This window comes from Bactrocera oleae, chromosome 2 (genome assembly GCF_042242935.1).
Source record: "Bactrocera oleae isolate idBacOlea1 chromosome 2, idBacOlea1, whole genome shotgun sequence".
NCBI classification, from domain to species: domain Eukaryota; kingdom Metazoa; phylum Arthropoda; class Insecta; order Diptera; family Tephritidae; genus Bactrocera; species Bactrocera oleae.
This window is the reverse complement of record NC_091536.1, coordinates 86,084,750-86,102,421: the sequence shown is the minus strand read 5'-3', so window position 1 is coordinate 86,102,421 and position 17,672 is coordinate 86,084,750. Positions and strand designations below refer to the sequence as shown.

The window sequence follows — 17,672 nt, the reverse complement described above, 5'->3', positions numbered from 1 at the left end:
TATATATAGTTGTATGTGTGTATGTATTTATTGTGTAGGATACGACGACCTTTCGAAAATGTGAATACCCCAGCATAGTTAGTAGTTGAACTTGATTTAGATAAATTGAAAAATAGCTAAGATATGATTTTTGTGGTTTAACAGGAGCAGAGCAGAGCAACAAAGTTCGTTGCAGAATAAGAAACTTACTAAGACTTCGCTGCGTTGCATTGGAAAAGTTTTACTTTGAAAATATTTAACGACTGCTTAAGCATCGATTTTACGTTTATGAAAGTACTTAAGCAAATTGCTTCTTCCATATGCCGTAATCGGGCAAAGAAGTCATTTATAATGGCAGCTTTTATGAAAATTATTTCGAACGAAAAGTTTTTGTCATAAATTAAAAGTTATTGAAGAATCAAAGCGGTCAAACTGTAGATTTTCGAGCCTTAAATTTGTGAAATATTTATTGTATATGTATGTATGTATATAAAAGGTAAGCTTGCAAATTTATACAAAATGTATATATGTTAAATATAAGAAAATATGAGCGACATGTATATATGTATGTACAACAATTAATGGGTTGAATATGAGGAAATTGCGTCATTAGGTACATTACATTATTTATATGTATGTTATCAACGCAAAATAAAAATAATTTACTATAGTGGTCCGATAAATACATAGACTTTTAATATAAAAATTAAAACTTCGAAAATTGTGATTTAGTTCGCCACATATTCTCCCTTTTGCTCGATACATTTGACTCAGCGATGCTCCAAAGTCTATAACCCATCTGAAAAAAAGATTTTCTTGCTAGCTATAACCTCTTTATTCGACTTAAATACCGACAGATATTGTTTTTTTTTCTTTTTTTTTTTTAATAGGCGAACAAGCGTGTATTCACACATGGTCAAAGCAAAAGTACGACGTCACCCGGCCATCCCCATAACCATATCTTTCGATGTGGCCCCATCTGGCGTTGATACTAAATTATTGCTAGACTATTCTCACGTGGTAAATAATAAATATAAGTATTTTCAATATCTTTTTCAATTAAAATGTGTTAAGCTGCTAAAGCAACTTTAGTTGACTTTGCTGTTTTAAGCAGATTTAAGTTTACCGGACAGACTAGTCGTTTTGGAATATCATAAATATTTGATATTAATCATCTCCAATCTTATCACTTATTATTCAAGATATAGAGTCATAGGTTATAAATTCCTATATTTTACCGATTTTTTATATCAAAATTCGCAATGTAAAGAAGTTAAGATATCACTTATTCTATGTAAAGTTAGCTGCATGGATGTCATTGGCGAAAGCTTTGAACTGATTTATCTCCTATTTCAGAATATTCTGAAGCGAATGCTTAGTGGTAATAAAAAGTGAAAACGGTCGTGGTGTGCTGGCGCTAACGATGGCCCAGCCAGTATTGACGGTCAGGAAAGTTTTGCTATGTGTTTGTTGGGATTGGCAGGGAATCATTTACTATGAGCTGCTCTTCTACGGCCAAACTCTCAATTTGATTCTGCACTGTTAACAATTGGACCGTTTGAGGGAAGCAGCCGTCCAGAAACGGCCAGCTTTAGCCAATAGGAGAGGATTGTGTTCCATCAGAACAACGCCAGGTCACACACATCTATGAAGACCAGAAGATCCAGGAGCTAAGTTGCGAGGGTCTTATGCATTCACTTTAAAGTTCAGACCTATCATCAAGTTATTATTACCCGTTCCCGAATGATTTTATTGTTGAAAACTTCCCCTCACCTTATTATTATTTTAATATAGTTTTAAGGTTACCATGTGTTTCAAAATGTGTATCGAAATCTTTCTAGAGCTATGCACATATATATTGCGTATTCAAATAATACTATAATATGGGAGTCAAAAGTGCGTTATATGATATCGAAACTGTAGAGTGAAGGAATTTTATAGGTTGCAAAAACCAAGTTTGGTGTTTGGTTGGGCTTTGTTAAAAGGTCTTAGACATGTTTGGCTGTAATGAAAAGCTCAAGAAAATAAATTATGCAACATATATTTCTGGTATAATTTAAGTTTTCAAACAAATCGATCACAGAAGAAAAAAATGAAAATATAATAAATATATATTTGACAAGTTAAAAAATTTTGATAATTTAATGTGTAAATTTAAATAGCACTGTAGTGTAGTAAGTTTTTTTATATATCTAAGTATGAGTATTTTCAATATGTAATCATTTACGAGTAAATATTGATATGCATTTTCTTCTTGTTCTGTATCTTGGCTCCAAATGAAGTCTTATTCTTGTTTCTATTTCTGTATTTTACAAATATTTCTCCTTAATTTAGGTAATATTATATATATAGCCTATATATGTATGTTATATGCATTCACTTAGTCCGAAACGAAGGCGCAGCCATGGTTGTCGCCACTAACCACTTCCGAACTGTTACTCAATTACTGTTGATGACTGTCGCATAGCGGAGCTAAATATGCACAAAGTCCTATCGTTAAACGGTTCAGAAACGGCTTAAGGCAGCCATAAATCATCGAAGCATATGGACAGATGAGGCCAGGCCATGAAATGTTGCCACCATGGTTGCGCTAATGCGGGGCAACGACTGGAAGAAGTCAATTTAGAGAAAAAGCCAAGGCGCCACCTTATCAGCGAAGACAAAGAGCACAACAAGCGACAACGTAAATTTCCGATAAAAGTGTAAGAATTAATAAGCACAATAACGGCGACGCGCAGCGAAATATACGAGCGTACGGCGTGAGGTAACGAGGCGAGGAGGACAAGAAACGGTCGAAAAAATATAAAGTTGAATATTTTCGGTTTATAAAAATGTATAATCGAATTGAGGCAAATATGTATGTGTATGTAGTTTATGTGGAATTGACGCATAAAATTTGAGAAGACACTAAGAATCAGGTAATAAAAAGGTGCAGGCGGAAATGTACGAACACTGCCGGCTACCAGCCGATGTTTTAGTAATTAATAAAATTAAAAGCTTAACAGAGACATATGCGCGCGCACACACACACACATATGTGTATACAAGTTTGTGCTTAAATATGTATCAACTAGCGGGATTGCGCATGCGCGGACTGCCACAATTTGCATGGATAAGAGGAATATGCCGACAACTTGGCGCGCCGCTTGCAGAAAGCGGGAGCATAAAGTGCGTATGTATGTATGTGGTTAGGGGCACTACAAAAGGCGGCGGCGCACAAGCCTCTGCCTTGTGATATGTAGATATGTGTGCTAGTGGAAGTGTTCGCGCTTCGATTTCAAAGTCATTTTGGCGGCTGCGACCGCCCAACGCGTAATTAATTCCTTCTACTCGAAATTAAAAAGTCATGTAAACCACCTCATTAAAATAACGAAAAGTCCACAGCCAGTGAAGAGGCATTGCCGACAGCGCGGTCAGTGCTAAAGACGAACACTTCAATCGGTACTTTGAAAGAGTAACGAAAATGCGAGTGTCGGCAACGCAATGTTGCGGCGAGCAGCTTAACCGACTAATGCTGTCTACGGTTCGTCCGTCGGTGACACCAATTTAAATTGATCTGCTAAGTGGTGGGCTAAACAGGTCAAATACTGAGGTGCTATTTTTCGTTTTTCAATTTTTATATTTTGGTGTGTTGATTTGCTTTTTTCTGTGGCAGGAGAAGTTTTGTGAGTATTTTGCAAAAATTTTCAACGATTGTTGTTTTCAGAATAAAATGGTGTGGTTCCATAAGGATTTTTTTTGTTTTGTACAATTTTTTCGTTTACCTGCCTTAAAATTCTAGGAAAACATTTCCACTAGTTTCGAAAATTTTCGAGATATATTTAAAATGTATATTACATTTGAAATTAGTAAAATTTACTTTTTGACCATTTTCCATCAGAATCCGTATTCAGTTCCGTAATAAATTTTTTTAAAACAACAGCAGATTAAGTGACATTCAATCGACCTTATCGAACAGATCACATCATAATTGCTGATAAATAAGCTTAAAATTAGGTATGGTTTTGCAGGCCTAAAGAGCAGTCTTGGAATGCTCTGTAAATTCGTAGTGTCTCAGAAAAGAAACTAAATCAACGATATTGTTCAGAGTTGAAAACTAGAAAGAGTAGGGATAAATTACATATTTCCGTAAGATTGTGGAACATAAATAATGCAAATAAAAAAATAAAATTTTTCTATAAATTCTATGACTCTCTAGTTGGAGTGCTGTTTTTCGAAATTATTGTTGCATAATCGTCTTTTGCTATCCACATTGTATGGTTATCGTCGAAAGTTTCGAATCAACGAATATTTACAATCGATGTGTAAATGTATATAAAGTAAAGGGTCTCCTTCTGCTTTATAATTTACTTTATACAATCACTTGGATAGAATATTTTGAAAATTGAAGTTATCTTGTATAAAACCATTGATATACATATTTTTCAAAAAACGTTAAAAATATTTGGCAACACATTGTTATCATAACCCAACGACCAAATGACTTGAGGGGTGCAATCCGCATACGGGCATTGTAATTAAAAGCAATTGCAAGTCTTTATTATGAATTGGTTTTTTATACTTTGCTAGGTTATACCTGTAAATTAAACATACTAAAATTTTAAATCGATATCTCATATAGTGCTTTTTTAAAGTGTAACCGCTTATTTCAGTCAGCTCCAACGGTTAATATTTAAAAGTGTTTTTCATAAAACTCAAATATTCAAATTGGCATAAGTGTTTTGGCAGTCCAAAAACGACCCAAATTTTGAGTAAAAAAAACATCGCCATTTTGTAAACTTTTGAATTTGTTTCGATTGTAGGTCATTGTACGGAAATATCGTCTAGTAGAGATTTTTTACTGGAGAAGACCGAAATCATTGCAGCAGTGTAGGACCTTTTCTACGCGTGTAGCTCGAAAATTATTTAGTTTTCTTCTTCAAAAAATCGACTGTGCATTGTATTATATATAAATTTACTCATACACAACTACAATTTTGGAAAAAATGTTTGCAGCAGTTTGTTTTAATTTCGAATAATCGCCTGTCGCACTAGGGGCACACGTATATATTTTAGGATCCAAAATTTATAGCAGCCGCTCGACATGTGTAACGACAAATGATGACTAAAATGTCGAGAGAAGTATTCAAGCATAGCCATAACCTATAAGTTTTGGTGAATCCATTACAGATATGAGTACGTTTTAAATATTACTTAATAAAATATTCCTAAGCATTCTTGATAATTTTCTTAAATTTAAATGCTATAAAGGCATTAAAGAGATCCAAACACAACACCCTTTTTCTCAGAATTAAACACGATCACTAAACACACGAATGAAGCGCACAATGTAAGCAAATTAGCAAAAGCCAAGCTTGCCTCGAGCCCCACTGAAACATTACAACCAACGGAAACGAAATCGGATATTCTCGAAAATGAATACTTGACGCGCATAATCATCTTTAGCATCATTGGCACTTCATGTAGGCAGCAACAGGTCTCCCTAAAGTAGCAAGTGCTGGTGTGTGGCAGCAAGTACTTCTGGGCGGCGAACGCATCGCAGCTCAACGGGTGATAGTGCTATGTGTAGTTGAGAACGTTTGAAGGCGAACATGCTTTTATACTTTAGCCATTTAAATTTGCAACTACTAAAAAACAACAACAGCAACAACAACATATATAAGTATATATGTATATGCATATATGCGAGCAGATCACGCGCCTCCATCAAAGTCTGAGCATCCGTAAGAACAGTAGCAACAATGATAATCGGTTCAAGAGTCCAGGCACAGCGCATGCCCATGAGTGCCGCTGGAAGCTATGTGACACGTTGCCACCATTTAGTATGCCACGCCGAACACGCCGCCCCCTTTTGGCAGCCCAAATGCGCAAGTGCGTGTATTCGCGAACGTGCAACTGCAACATACATGCTTTTTCAAAACACTTGCCATGCACTTTGCTGTTGTTGCTGGTGTGTTTTGTAGCGTGTAAATTTTCGTTGTTGTTGCTGCTCACTGCAACACTCGTTTGTAAGATCGATGTGGCACGCATTCTTGAAGTGTGCGTGCTTTGTGGCAATCATGTTAACGCTACTGCTTTGGCTCATCCATTGTTGTTATTGTTGTGCGCGACTCTGAGGGCGGCAATGTGTTATACATATATGTGTGAATGTTGTTGTTGCGGGTAAATTGCTGTTCAAAACAGTAGCTTTTTGCCATTTTTAGTGATTTCTTCTGCTACTCCCTCTATAATTGTTATTATTATTGTGTTGAAAACGTTTGTTATTGCTGTTTTAGCAACTCGGTGTGCTATATTTCATACACTTTCTACAATAGCTCAGTTGTAGCACATGATATTGCGTTGCAAGCGATGCGATTTTTAAGAGTGGCATAAACACAGACACACCTATTATTGTCAGCAAAGTGCATTAGTATGGAAAGTGAAATCAATAGTTTGCAGAGTTCTTTTTAGATGACTTCTCTATGACAACTTTGTAGGCAACTGTGCCGCAGCTTCACCACTCAAACCAGCCTCATTGATGCTTTGTAATGCGATAATTGAATGCAATTCATTTGTCAAATTCCAGCCGGTGGTCTTCCGCGCGGAAAAAGCTTTTACGCCACAGCACTGATAAGCCGGAATCCGGCCAATGGGTTCCGCTTGAGTGAGGACTGCTGTGATTAATGTTGACGTCTTTACAGCACTCATGCAAGGTATTTAAAATGTGGGCCGTAGGATGAATGCATATATGTTTTAAAGTAGGATATACTCATATTTACTTTTTGGAGGCACTTCAGCTGAACGGTTTTGGTAGATTTTGGCACATGGCAGTCGTTTTCTGGACAAAAACCAAATTAAATTTGTGGATATTTTAATACTCTTGCAACATGTTGCTACAGAGTATAATAGTTTTGTTTACCTAACGGTTATTTGTATCACCTAAAACTAATCGAGATATGTAGATATAAGGTTATATGTACATATATTATATAATATATAAATGATCAGGATGACGGCACTGGTTGAAATCCGGGTGACTGTCGGTCCGTCCGTCCGTGTGTCCGTGCAAGCGATAATTTAAGTAAAAATTGAGATAATTATTGATATTGATGAAACTTCGTATAGATATTCCTTGGCAACTAAAAGAGGTTGGTATTTCAAATGGGCGAAATCGGACCATTGCTACGCCCAAAAAAAGCTTTTAAACGAAAACTGTTAAACTCCCATAACTTTAATATGAAACAGGAGATCGCGGTAGCTAGGGACACCTGTGGGCTAAAAAATTTTAAAAGTGGACGTGGCTCCGCTCCCTAAATGGTTTGATGTACATATCTTTCAATTCGATTTTGATGTTTCAACCTAACTTGCTGAGAAGAAGTTATTTCATCACCTCTTCAAAATCTGTGAAAATAGGTAAAATCGGATAATAACCACGCCCACTCACTATATAACTGTTATTTTGAAAACTACTTAAAGTACTAAAACTCACTGAATAAATGAGCCACAAGCATTAAATTTCAAAACCAGGATGATAGAGAAGGGTTTTTTTAGGGATCTGGTGTTAAATTGCACAAAGTGCGTTGCCGCGCCCATCTCTAGATGAAATTCTATATCTCAGGAACTCGACTGATTTCAACCAATGGCATATATCGCTGAATATGTAAGAAATCTTAATAAAATTCAAAAATTATCTTTTTCTAATAACAGTGTATCGCCTTTCCTTAGTTTGATATGTATAAAACTTTGCCAAAGCCTGAACGCTTTTGTTCCTTATAAGTTGCAAGAGTATGAAATGTTCGTCTACACCCGAACTTAGCCCTTTCTTACTTGTTGAATTATGTAAATTAAAAAATTAAAACAATTCTAACTGGGTCATAAACGAACTAGCTTTGTACTATAGTGTACAGCGATACAGTTTTCATTGTGCCAAGGCATGCCAAGGGTTTCTATGAGATTCGTCCAGTCAACGATTTACAAAATATTAAATTTTTTTTTTGGCTTAAAGTACACTTTAGTGTTCTACACATAAACATTATCAAACTGATAGAATAGATACTTGTTCCATTTCACTCGAGTGTCGAAGTGTTCGGACCTATAAGTACTCCAAAGCATGCTTAATTAAGCCTAGAAAAGAGAAAGCCACAAAATAAATTGCCAAACATAAACATTCTACTTGTATAAGACCTCTAGACTGGCCTACCTTCTTAAAATCGCTTGTGTAACACATTTTTTTAATATTGTCAAATTTCTTCGTTTTGAATAGATGGCAACTTTATTCAAAAATATGTGTGATTTTTGAAAATTAACAAAAAAAAACTACTGCATCAATTGTTAAGGGTATATTTATACATATTTTAAGAATACATAGTAACATTTTTGAAGAATACAAAGTAAATATTTTTTGAATTACACAAATAAAGTCCTCCACTGATGCAGCGTTTCCAACTACATATCTTCTCGGATGAAGCCTAAAACCAAAAATTTGTCTACTAGAAGTTATTGTCCCTACAATAACGCACGGTCTAAAAAAATAAAATTTGACATATTGGCGTCGATTGTTTTAAACAAAAAATTTAATTTTATTCCAAATTTTGGTCGTTTTTCCCCTGCCAAAAATCGATTTCTGATCAAAACAATGCTAAGTTCTTGTATGGAGAACTATGGTACATACAGAATATCAGAAAAAAAATCACAACATCTCACAAGTCAATTGGAAAAACGCGTTTAAAGATTAACTGATGGAGCTGTTTGAACTGAGCGGCTACACTTTTGAAGGCTGTAACTCAAAGACTATTTGAGATATCGTTTAAAAATTTTACTTAGTTACTTTGAAAGGTAAAACTTTTTGAGATATGAAAAACAAGTTATAAAGTATGAAAATGTTTTTTGAGGGTTGATCCCCAAAATCGGTTTGCTACCCCATCATAATTCTTGAACAGTTTTTTTTTACGTCCGCCGCTGCTGTTTTAATGAACTGCATTCTCTACTACCACTGTGCACATCACTAACCCTCTTATGATTTTGACACAATTCCGATTAACGACAACATGACCAATCCATAAATGGCGATTTTAGTAGATGCCCCACAGCGCTTACAACGTTCTGCCGCCCAACAAGTTTGACGAGTACAAAACGGCCAATGTTGCCGACGATTTTGATGAATCGTTAAATTGAGAAAAATTCAGATACACTAAACTTTTGTGTAAAGCAGCGGCAGCGACAGTAGTTAAACGGAAGCTCTTTTGTTAGTACTCATGTTTTTGGTTGTTTTTCCATTTTTTGTTATTATATAGTGTAATAATATATTACGTTTAGTTGTTTTTTTTTAGACCAACTCACCTGCCAATCTGTCCTTGACCGCTTGATGCGCCAAAGCGGCGTGATGCAAAGGCGGCAGCGCCCAGGTTAACGGTGTACGTTGCGGCGGTACACGCAGTACATGTCCGGCAGCAGCCGCCGCAGCTGCGGTGGGATATAAATGCGGATATGTATAGAGTGCGGTGGCGCCGCCATACGTCGATGTGGCTATGCTTGTGGCCAACTTGTACGCAGCTAAATCATGTTCACTCTGTATGTCTTTTTCAGGACTTTGTTTATTGTTGTTTTCGAAGGGTTTCGACAGCAGGCGTGATATGCTAAAGGGTAAATTCTCACTAGACGATGAGCGCGTTTGCTCCGACTGCACGGATTCACTGAAATTAGGAATGAAATCAAGTTTACAGATTGTTTGCAATGTCAATGGGAAATTTGTATCTATAATATAGTAATAATAATGTTACTCATTTTTTTATTAATATAAAAAAAAGTACGTGTGGCACTCGGGGACTGCCGCGGTAACGCTATTGCATAACATTTTTTTAGTAACTTATGCAATTATAATTATTTATTTATTTTTTATGCAGTCTTTTTTTATTTGATATTAATTCAAGTTTTTCTTTGATATTTATTCAAGTTACACTTTTTGAGTGTGGTGATCGATAAGAAAACAACTTTGTTTCTTTTATTGAATAAATGAGAAGTTAATATTGTTTAAAATATTTTTATTATCTTACAATCAAGTAAGTAATTCAGGAATTTTTAACATTGAAACATAAGTTTGTGTCTTGATATCCTCTAAATATCTGGAAAATTATGTTGTGGATTCTTGGGGATCATTATTCATTTTCAAATTAAAATTTTACGAAAGAAAAGTTGTCAACCGCTCTGATATTTTATTAGCGAAGTTGATGTTGAAATCGCCAGCCAAGATAAGTGTTAATTTATTGCCATTGTTAATCCGATTGAAATACCTAATTTCAATTGTATTGTTGAAGTCAAACGAGATACTGTTCCAAAAGGTGGGGTAGTTATTGTATTTGAAAAAATAATAATAATGTTACTAATATTATGACTCCGAATATTGAAAAATTAATTTTTAAATAATGAAATTTTTATTAAATTCTATATTTTTATTTGCCACACATATTATTATTTTTGAATCACCCTGCTCTTTAATTGATTTGTTCCGCTTGAGATATGCGAAAATACGCCTACATTTTTCGCATATTTTGTGATCGTGTTAAAAAATGCAATAGCTTAACTAGGATTATTTATACGAATATTTTTCATATCTTATATAACTTTCGAGATTATGCATTGTAGTTGCCATCGATTGAGTTTTCTTTACATACCCTCACACCTTTGTATAAAATCTCCTTCCTTGTATTTATTTTGTGGCATTTTTCAAAAGAGCTTTTCATTTTTAGAGAATGCTTATTGGTGGCAGCATCACAATACTTTCTGTTTTCCTCTTGAAAAACTAGTTAACTGGAAGTTCGTTCACAATTGATTTTAAGAAGAGTTAACCATCATGAGGATTGTTCAGCAACCCCTCTGAGCAATATTTTCATAAAAACTCTCTTACGCATGGCTGAAATATCCTATAATAAGATAAATTGCTTACATTTTTCATATTTCAAGTTATGAATTCTGCAATATATCAAGACGTGCATCGTAATCTCACTTCATGTAAAGCCCTACACGCACAAGAAAAAGTCGTTAACTAAAAAAGGTGCAAAAAGTGTTATTCAGTGACGTCACGCCTCTTCATGTCTCAAAATTTTAACACAATTTGCAAAAACAAAGAAATTTTAGCATTTTAGCGTAAACAGATTTTTTACGCAAAATCTTGTCGCATTTACACAGTCACGCACACTCTTTGGTTGCTGTTATATTTGTATTAAGTCCGTCACTGGCTGCTGGACAATCTCAAAATTCACACGAATATTTGCTTTTAAACGCGCGTTTTCATGTTCATGTTTCGCACCAGCATTATTCGATTGATTTTGGGCGGTTGTTGTTGTGATTTTTGTTGTGAATACCATTGGCGTTGCCAACGATTGCTAATACGACTGCTGATTGCTGACTGCTTGCTGTTGACATTGTTGTCCACCGTCATTCGCATGCCTAATCGAAAACGGCGCTATGTCGTGCCTTGCGTGGGCCCCCAGTCTCCTTTCGATTCTTAATTAATAAATGCGAGTATTCCGCGTATTCACGTTTGCAGCGCGCTGCAGTCTATTGGATTAAACTACCTTTCATATTCGTGTTGTTATCAGTGACACTTTGTAAAACTCATTAATTTAAAATGGAAATCAAATATGTACACTCATTATAAATGGGGGACATACATATTTATGTACATGTGTATGTATATACTTGTATATGTTGCTTATATATAAATTTGTATACTAAGATATATGTTGGGTAACAAGGTAGTTCAATTTGTGTATTCGGTGCACAACGGGGAAGGAGTTGCTTGTACTACAGTCAAATGGGCCGACAATACTTAAGGGGCGGTAAAAGGTCGTTAAGGAGTTGATTGGCAAAAAGAAATAATAATAATTATTTCATATAATATAAATTTTTATAATAGGTATATCAAGAAAAGTTATTCAAAAAAATTACGTTTTTTGTGATTGTTGTTCAGTGACATACGTACTACGTGCTGACTTGATTTCTTTTTAATTAATTTTTAAATAAAATCTATATATGTTACATAGATTCATATACAGAAGTAACCAATACCATTTAAGAAACAAATATCAACAGTATTTGTACAGAAAAGTTGTTTCAAAGCGGCCCCTTATGGCCAATTCGCACAAAACTTTGTTTCGCTTTGCATGAGACATTTGTTTCGACTTTCGAGAAAAGTTCGATGTACGATTTTGTATGAGTACGTTCACAGAAAAAGTTTTCGATGCGCAGCTAAGCAAAATGTTGGGCAACTCTCATTTTTTTACGCTTTGCCAAGCAACATTCGCCATTTTTATCAGAGAGAAACACTGCAAGCAAAGCGTTTATTGTGGCATACCCTTTGTTTTCTGCACTTCGTTGTTTCAGTATGGACTGTTATGCAAAGCGTGCAAAGTTGTAGGTGAATGGGCCTTTACTGTCAGTAAATCCGGCCCTGATATTTTAACTCCATTTCCATACGTAGAGAATGCCAAACACGCATCGTTTAGTTTAAGTGGTCACGATTTTCTCATATTTTGCTTTGCTCTTGACGCCAATTTGTGATTTCACAAGCTCTTATCTTGCTAAAATTAAATTGACAATGTCTTTTATATATATATAATTTATATATAATTTGGTTTCACAAATGAAAAATAATATTACTGCTGAGATTTTCATGTTTTACGTGAAATAGATATAACCGCCCAATTAGCTTAGTGACTTAATTATAAAAAAAAGTTATGAAAAAGAACTATAAGCCCCAGATGTCAATATATAACTTCTAAGAACCTTTTTTGTTGAAGTATTAGTAGGAGTGATATCTCACCAAAGTTTTAAGTACTCAATTTATTATTTTGAATGACGTAGCCGAAAAGAGCATGCATTTAAATCGGGAATCGAGACATCGAAATAGTAATGAAAGTATTTCACAAAAATAAAACTATAAATAAGAAGTATTTGAACAACTGTTTTGGAACGCCAATACGATAAATGAACCTTAATTATCTCTAATTTTTCTTTATTTTTAGTTAATAATACTATTTATATTTTGTCAGTTGGACTTGATGAGAGAAAAATTTTCGATTTGTGAAGTAAAAAACTTAACTGTGTGAATGTTTGTTAGGAATAATGTTCCAAATATCAATATAAAATTTAGAAAATTAAAGAAAACATTTTTAATTTGCTTTTCCGTAATTTTTGCCTGATTTGACAAAAGTAAAATATATTTTAAAGCATTTAAAACTATAAAAATACCAAAGTCAATCTAGGCTATTAATTCGGAATAGGAACATTTGGAGACACTTTTGCTTTTTACATGTGAGGAACGATAATAGTTTTTTTTTAGAAAAGAAAGACTTTAGTACTATTTACTTTTATTAAAAAATTGAACCTGTTTGTCATAGTAATATTTGAATGCCTGTATATATATTTTTTAACCATAGTTTCAACATAAAGATTATAAGAAACCTTTCATATCTTACAAAATACTTGCATATCAAGTTGTATAACATAATTATATATATTTTGATGAATGCTGTCACACCACCCGTATGAAATAGTTCTTTAATATGGAAATATGTACATAAGGGTGGGGCTTATAACGCGATGGTCCTCCTTACAATTTTCTATTTTATTTTTTTATTATTATCAGATAGAAAAATTCATATCTCACTTCCAACCCTTTGAAAAAATATATCTCTGATAGAATTTGTAAGAAATTGAATACTTTACAAAATAGTCTCCTACGATTTTTTCGTAAAACTAAACATTAAAAAGATATTAACGGTTGAAGTTTGATTATTTTAAAGCAAAAATTTGTTTGCTATGAATTTTATAACTCAGTAAAAAATTTTGTTTTTATATTGCAAATCTCACTAATTTGTAAGATATTTACTGCTTTACAAAATTTTTTGTTAGGTTAGGTTTACGAAAAAAGTGTAAGATACAATTTTGTAGAACATTAAATTTTCTATAAAATCTATGAATCGAGATAACGTCACCTACCCGTTACAATCAAGAACTTATAATTGCAGAGATTTTCGTAGAGAGTCTAAAACATATTTTTCAGAATACCAAGCGAAAGAAAGATATTCGTTTTTTGGCACACCCTAATGTACATACTCATGTATCTACGTTCAGATGAGCCGAAAACTAACCTTTCGAATTCATGAATTAAAGTGAACCAATATATAGACAAATAAGTATCACTCCAGGGAAAAACTCTTAGCCTAATTTTTAAAGATGTCGGTTAGCATTCAAAGTTTAAGCATAAATTATTTTAAAAAATAAATCACAGTGGAACTTTTCTGCAATTCCAAAATTCGTATATTTAAACGTTGTAAACAGTCATTTTAACCCATGAAATCGATAGGCTAGTTTATGGCTCGCCCTAATGTATGTAGCATACAATTGTCTCCATCTAAACAGACATCCCATTAAAATGTAGTTCAGAACTAAAATCTTATTACTCTCTTGTTTGTTTCTTCTCAACCAAATTAACAAACCACAGGGTCTGAAAAGATTCACTGAACGCTTCACTTTAAAGAAACGGAACCCGTCATAACTATAATCATTATGTACCGTTAAAACACTTTGTCGCCATTAATGTGGCATAACTAGAAAATTTGCTCGTTTTGCTTTGTTGCTCACTCGCTATGTTCACAGCTTATTAATTTTTCTTACTCATCGCATTTTACTTTGTTCGCATTTGTCTAATTCGTTAGTAAATTTACAAATTATACAGACATTTGTTACATTTTTCAAATTGTTGAACAATTTATAAGCGTTTGACTAACATAATTAAGTGATTTGAGTTCTAGTTTCGATTTAACATATTTAAGATCTTCTAGGTGTAAATGTGAATAATTATAAATCGTATAATAATCCGGTTGGTTTTGAGGCAACTAATTGGATCATGATTTTCTATCTCAATAAGCTTAAATTCGGAGCTCTTGAATGTGATTTGCCGTTGATATACATACATATATGTCGTTTCCTTAAATGAAAAATAAGATAACATCGCGTTTCATAGGCTTAGAGGAGAAGTAAAAACTATGTATAATAAAATAGCACTCAAATTAAAAAAAAAATTATTTTGGCTATAGTTAGATTATATCTGATGACAGACGCTTAAAATTTTGCGCATTTATTTATGTTTTATTTTATTTTTGCAGTATTCTTTATTATTGCAGAAGTTCCCAAATCTTTTTTGTGTTGCTTATTACCTTTCAGGATAATATGTTAAAATAAAGAATGTTCCCATCATTATTAGCATATACAGAAAAATTTATGAGTATTTGTACGTACAGACATAGCGAAAAAATATTTTCTAACCTACAACCTATCTACCTAGCATATAGTTCTCAAGTTGAAGTCTAGCACTGATTAATGATCTAATAATTCGAAATAAAATATCGTAAAAATATAACGAGTAGTAGATAAAGTCATAATATTAGTTAAAAAGGAGTCAAAACGTGAACTGAATATTTAAAATATGCAGAAGTTCTGTTTCTATTTTTTGAGAATCAGGTTCAGACTGTGAGCTATGAAAACTATCGTTATTACGATAGCTATTTGTTGTTTTCTTACCCGGAAGCACATTTTCTATTGAGAACAATGATTGATTAATTCGTTTTTTGTTGCAGAACTCCTTGCTAGATTTGTACAGTACCGTAGTTCCCAACTTGAGACCTGATTTTATCTGAGTGTTTATTTAAATTATAAAAATTCGCATTTGAGTTTACAGATTTGGAGTTAGAATATATCATATACAGATTCATCACAATTGTGTCCTACATACATATGTATATCTTCCAATGAGATTCACAGATAAGTACTCAATATAAGGATTGTAGGGTCTATGGATACGGGATAAGTCCTACCTTAGCGGCGTTTCCATTTCATCATAGCAACTGCCGCCTTCCATATCCACTTCGGAGCCGCTGCCGCAGGAAATACGTGAATCCGAGTCAACATCAACATGAATCTCTTGTTCATCCTCCACATCATCGCGTTCCTCATCTTCGTGCTCGTGTGTTGATGACATGATGAGGTGTTGTGGCGCCAATTTAGTAAAGACCCAAGGAATCACAAAACACTACACTTTTTATATATAGTCGCAGGATTTATTTTAACTTCTTTTCAAATAATTTTTGAACTGTTATGAGTATTTCGTATACTTTTAAAGTAAGTAATTTTATTATTTTTTATTTAATTGCACACACATTTGTTTTTTGCTTTGTTTGTCTTTCCACAAAATTGCCACTTAATTTAGCCGAAACTTGACAACTAGTTCACAGCTCTTAACGGTACGCGTCACAGCAAGCGCTTAAACGCTTTTGAACGTAAGCTGTTTTGTCAAATTGCCGTACAGCTAGCCGAGCGTGTATGAGCCGCGAATGTGTTTTGTGTCAATCGCTTGCGCTGACAAAAAGCGCTGTCAACGCCAATTGCACAAATATGTCGCGGACTACGCACACATACACACAATGTAAGCGTGTATGTTCTGAAACCGTTATTACGAGTTGAGTAGGCGAGCAGTGAACAGCGCGCAAATTAACTTGAACGGTTGGGAAAATAGTTATGATTTTGTGCGGGCGCACGCGAGTCTCGATTATTGCAACCGCACCAGAGCAGCAGCAGCAGCGTAATAATAAAACGTTCCGCTTTTTGATTCTCCGCCAGCCGACGTAGAGCGTAGCCACCAACACAAGCCTGTGCACAACACAACTCACCCCAGGCACCGGCGAATAGTGCGGTTGTCATTGTTGTTGGTGGCACCAGTAGCGGCTCGTTATACCAGTTTTACGGCTTCCTTTCTGAGTTGTTGTAGTTGCTCGAGCTCGTTAGCAAGTAAATACTCGGCGTTCCGCCCTAACCTACGGTAATAGTGATATTACTGAGAGCAATAACAGCAACAAACACGCGAAAAAGGTGTATGAGTACCTTTTATTGTGAACATTATTGCCCACACACCAACAGCAGCACTAACAACAACAGCGAGAAAACAAATTGCAATAAGCGCCGCCCCTTTTTCATATACCGTTTCAAAAGGCAATGAAGCACTTCGGCACATGCGACAGTCAGCAGCGGAGTAAGTAGCGTAAAACTGGTTCTTCTTGTAAACTTTATACATTTCTATAGAAACTTGGCAGCACAGACGGCACTTACTATTTCTTACACAGCACACATCTGTATGCAAACCTATGTTGGCAAGCAGGCATGCATGCAACAATAGAGGCGGAGCCTAGTGGCCAATTGCTGGGCTGCCATTGGCACGGCGCATGCGTCGGCATTTTGCTTTTTCGCTTTGTTGTTTTGTTGTGTGCATACAATTTGTTGTAGTTGTGCCATTTCATGGAGTCGCTTATTGACTTGCCCCCCACAAGCTGTAAGCGTTTTAGCTGTGCGCTTCGTGACAATCGCAAGTGTTCGTGTGTGTAATGCCATTATGGCGTGCAACAACAACAACAGCAGCTGGCATTAGCGACGTTTTAAACGAAAAACGTTTTGCTTTTGTGTTCTGTGTTCTGTTGATATTTATTTTCTTGTTGGTTTGTCTTCTTTTTTTCGATATCTTTGATTTGCTGTTTAGAGGAAATCGTTAAATTGTGGCAAGCGCAAATGTGGCATATTAATAGAACAATTGGCAATGAGTACGAGCAACAAAAACACCAACAACGAGCAGTTAATTTTACGGTATTGAATATGTCAAAAGAGAA

The 17,672-nt window shown here is 34.7% G+C and overlaps 1 protein-coding gene across 1 annotated transcript in view; it reads right to left on the bottom strand.

Annotated features, from left to right (window-relative positions):
- Window positions 1-16,571, bottom strand: part of C15 (homeobox protein C15) — a 38,682-nt gene extending 22,111 nt beyond the window's left edge. Inside the window, exons 1-2 of the mRNA XM_014237565.3 lie at window positions 15,834-16,571; window positions 9,298-9,650 (exon numbers count right to left, since the gene is read on the bottom strand). Of these exons, the coding sequence (XP_014093040.2) occupies window positions 9,298-9,650; window positions 15,834-15,997 (517 nt within the window). The 5' untranslated portion in view covers window positions 15,998-16,571. The remainder of the gene's footprint in view (window positions 1-9,297; window positions 9,651-15,833) is intronic.
- Between the last annotated feature and the right edge of the window lie 1,101 nt (window positions 16,572-17,672).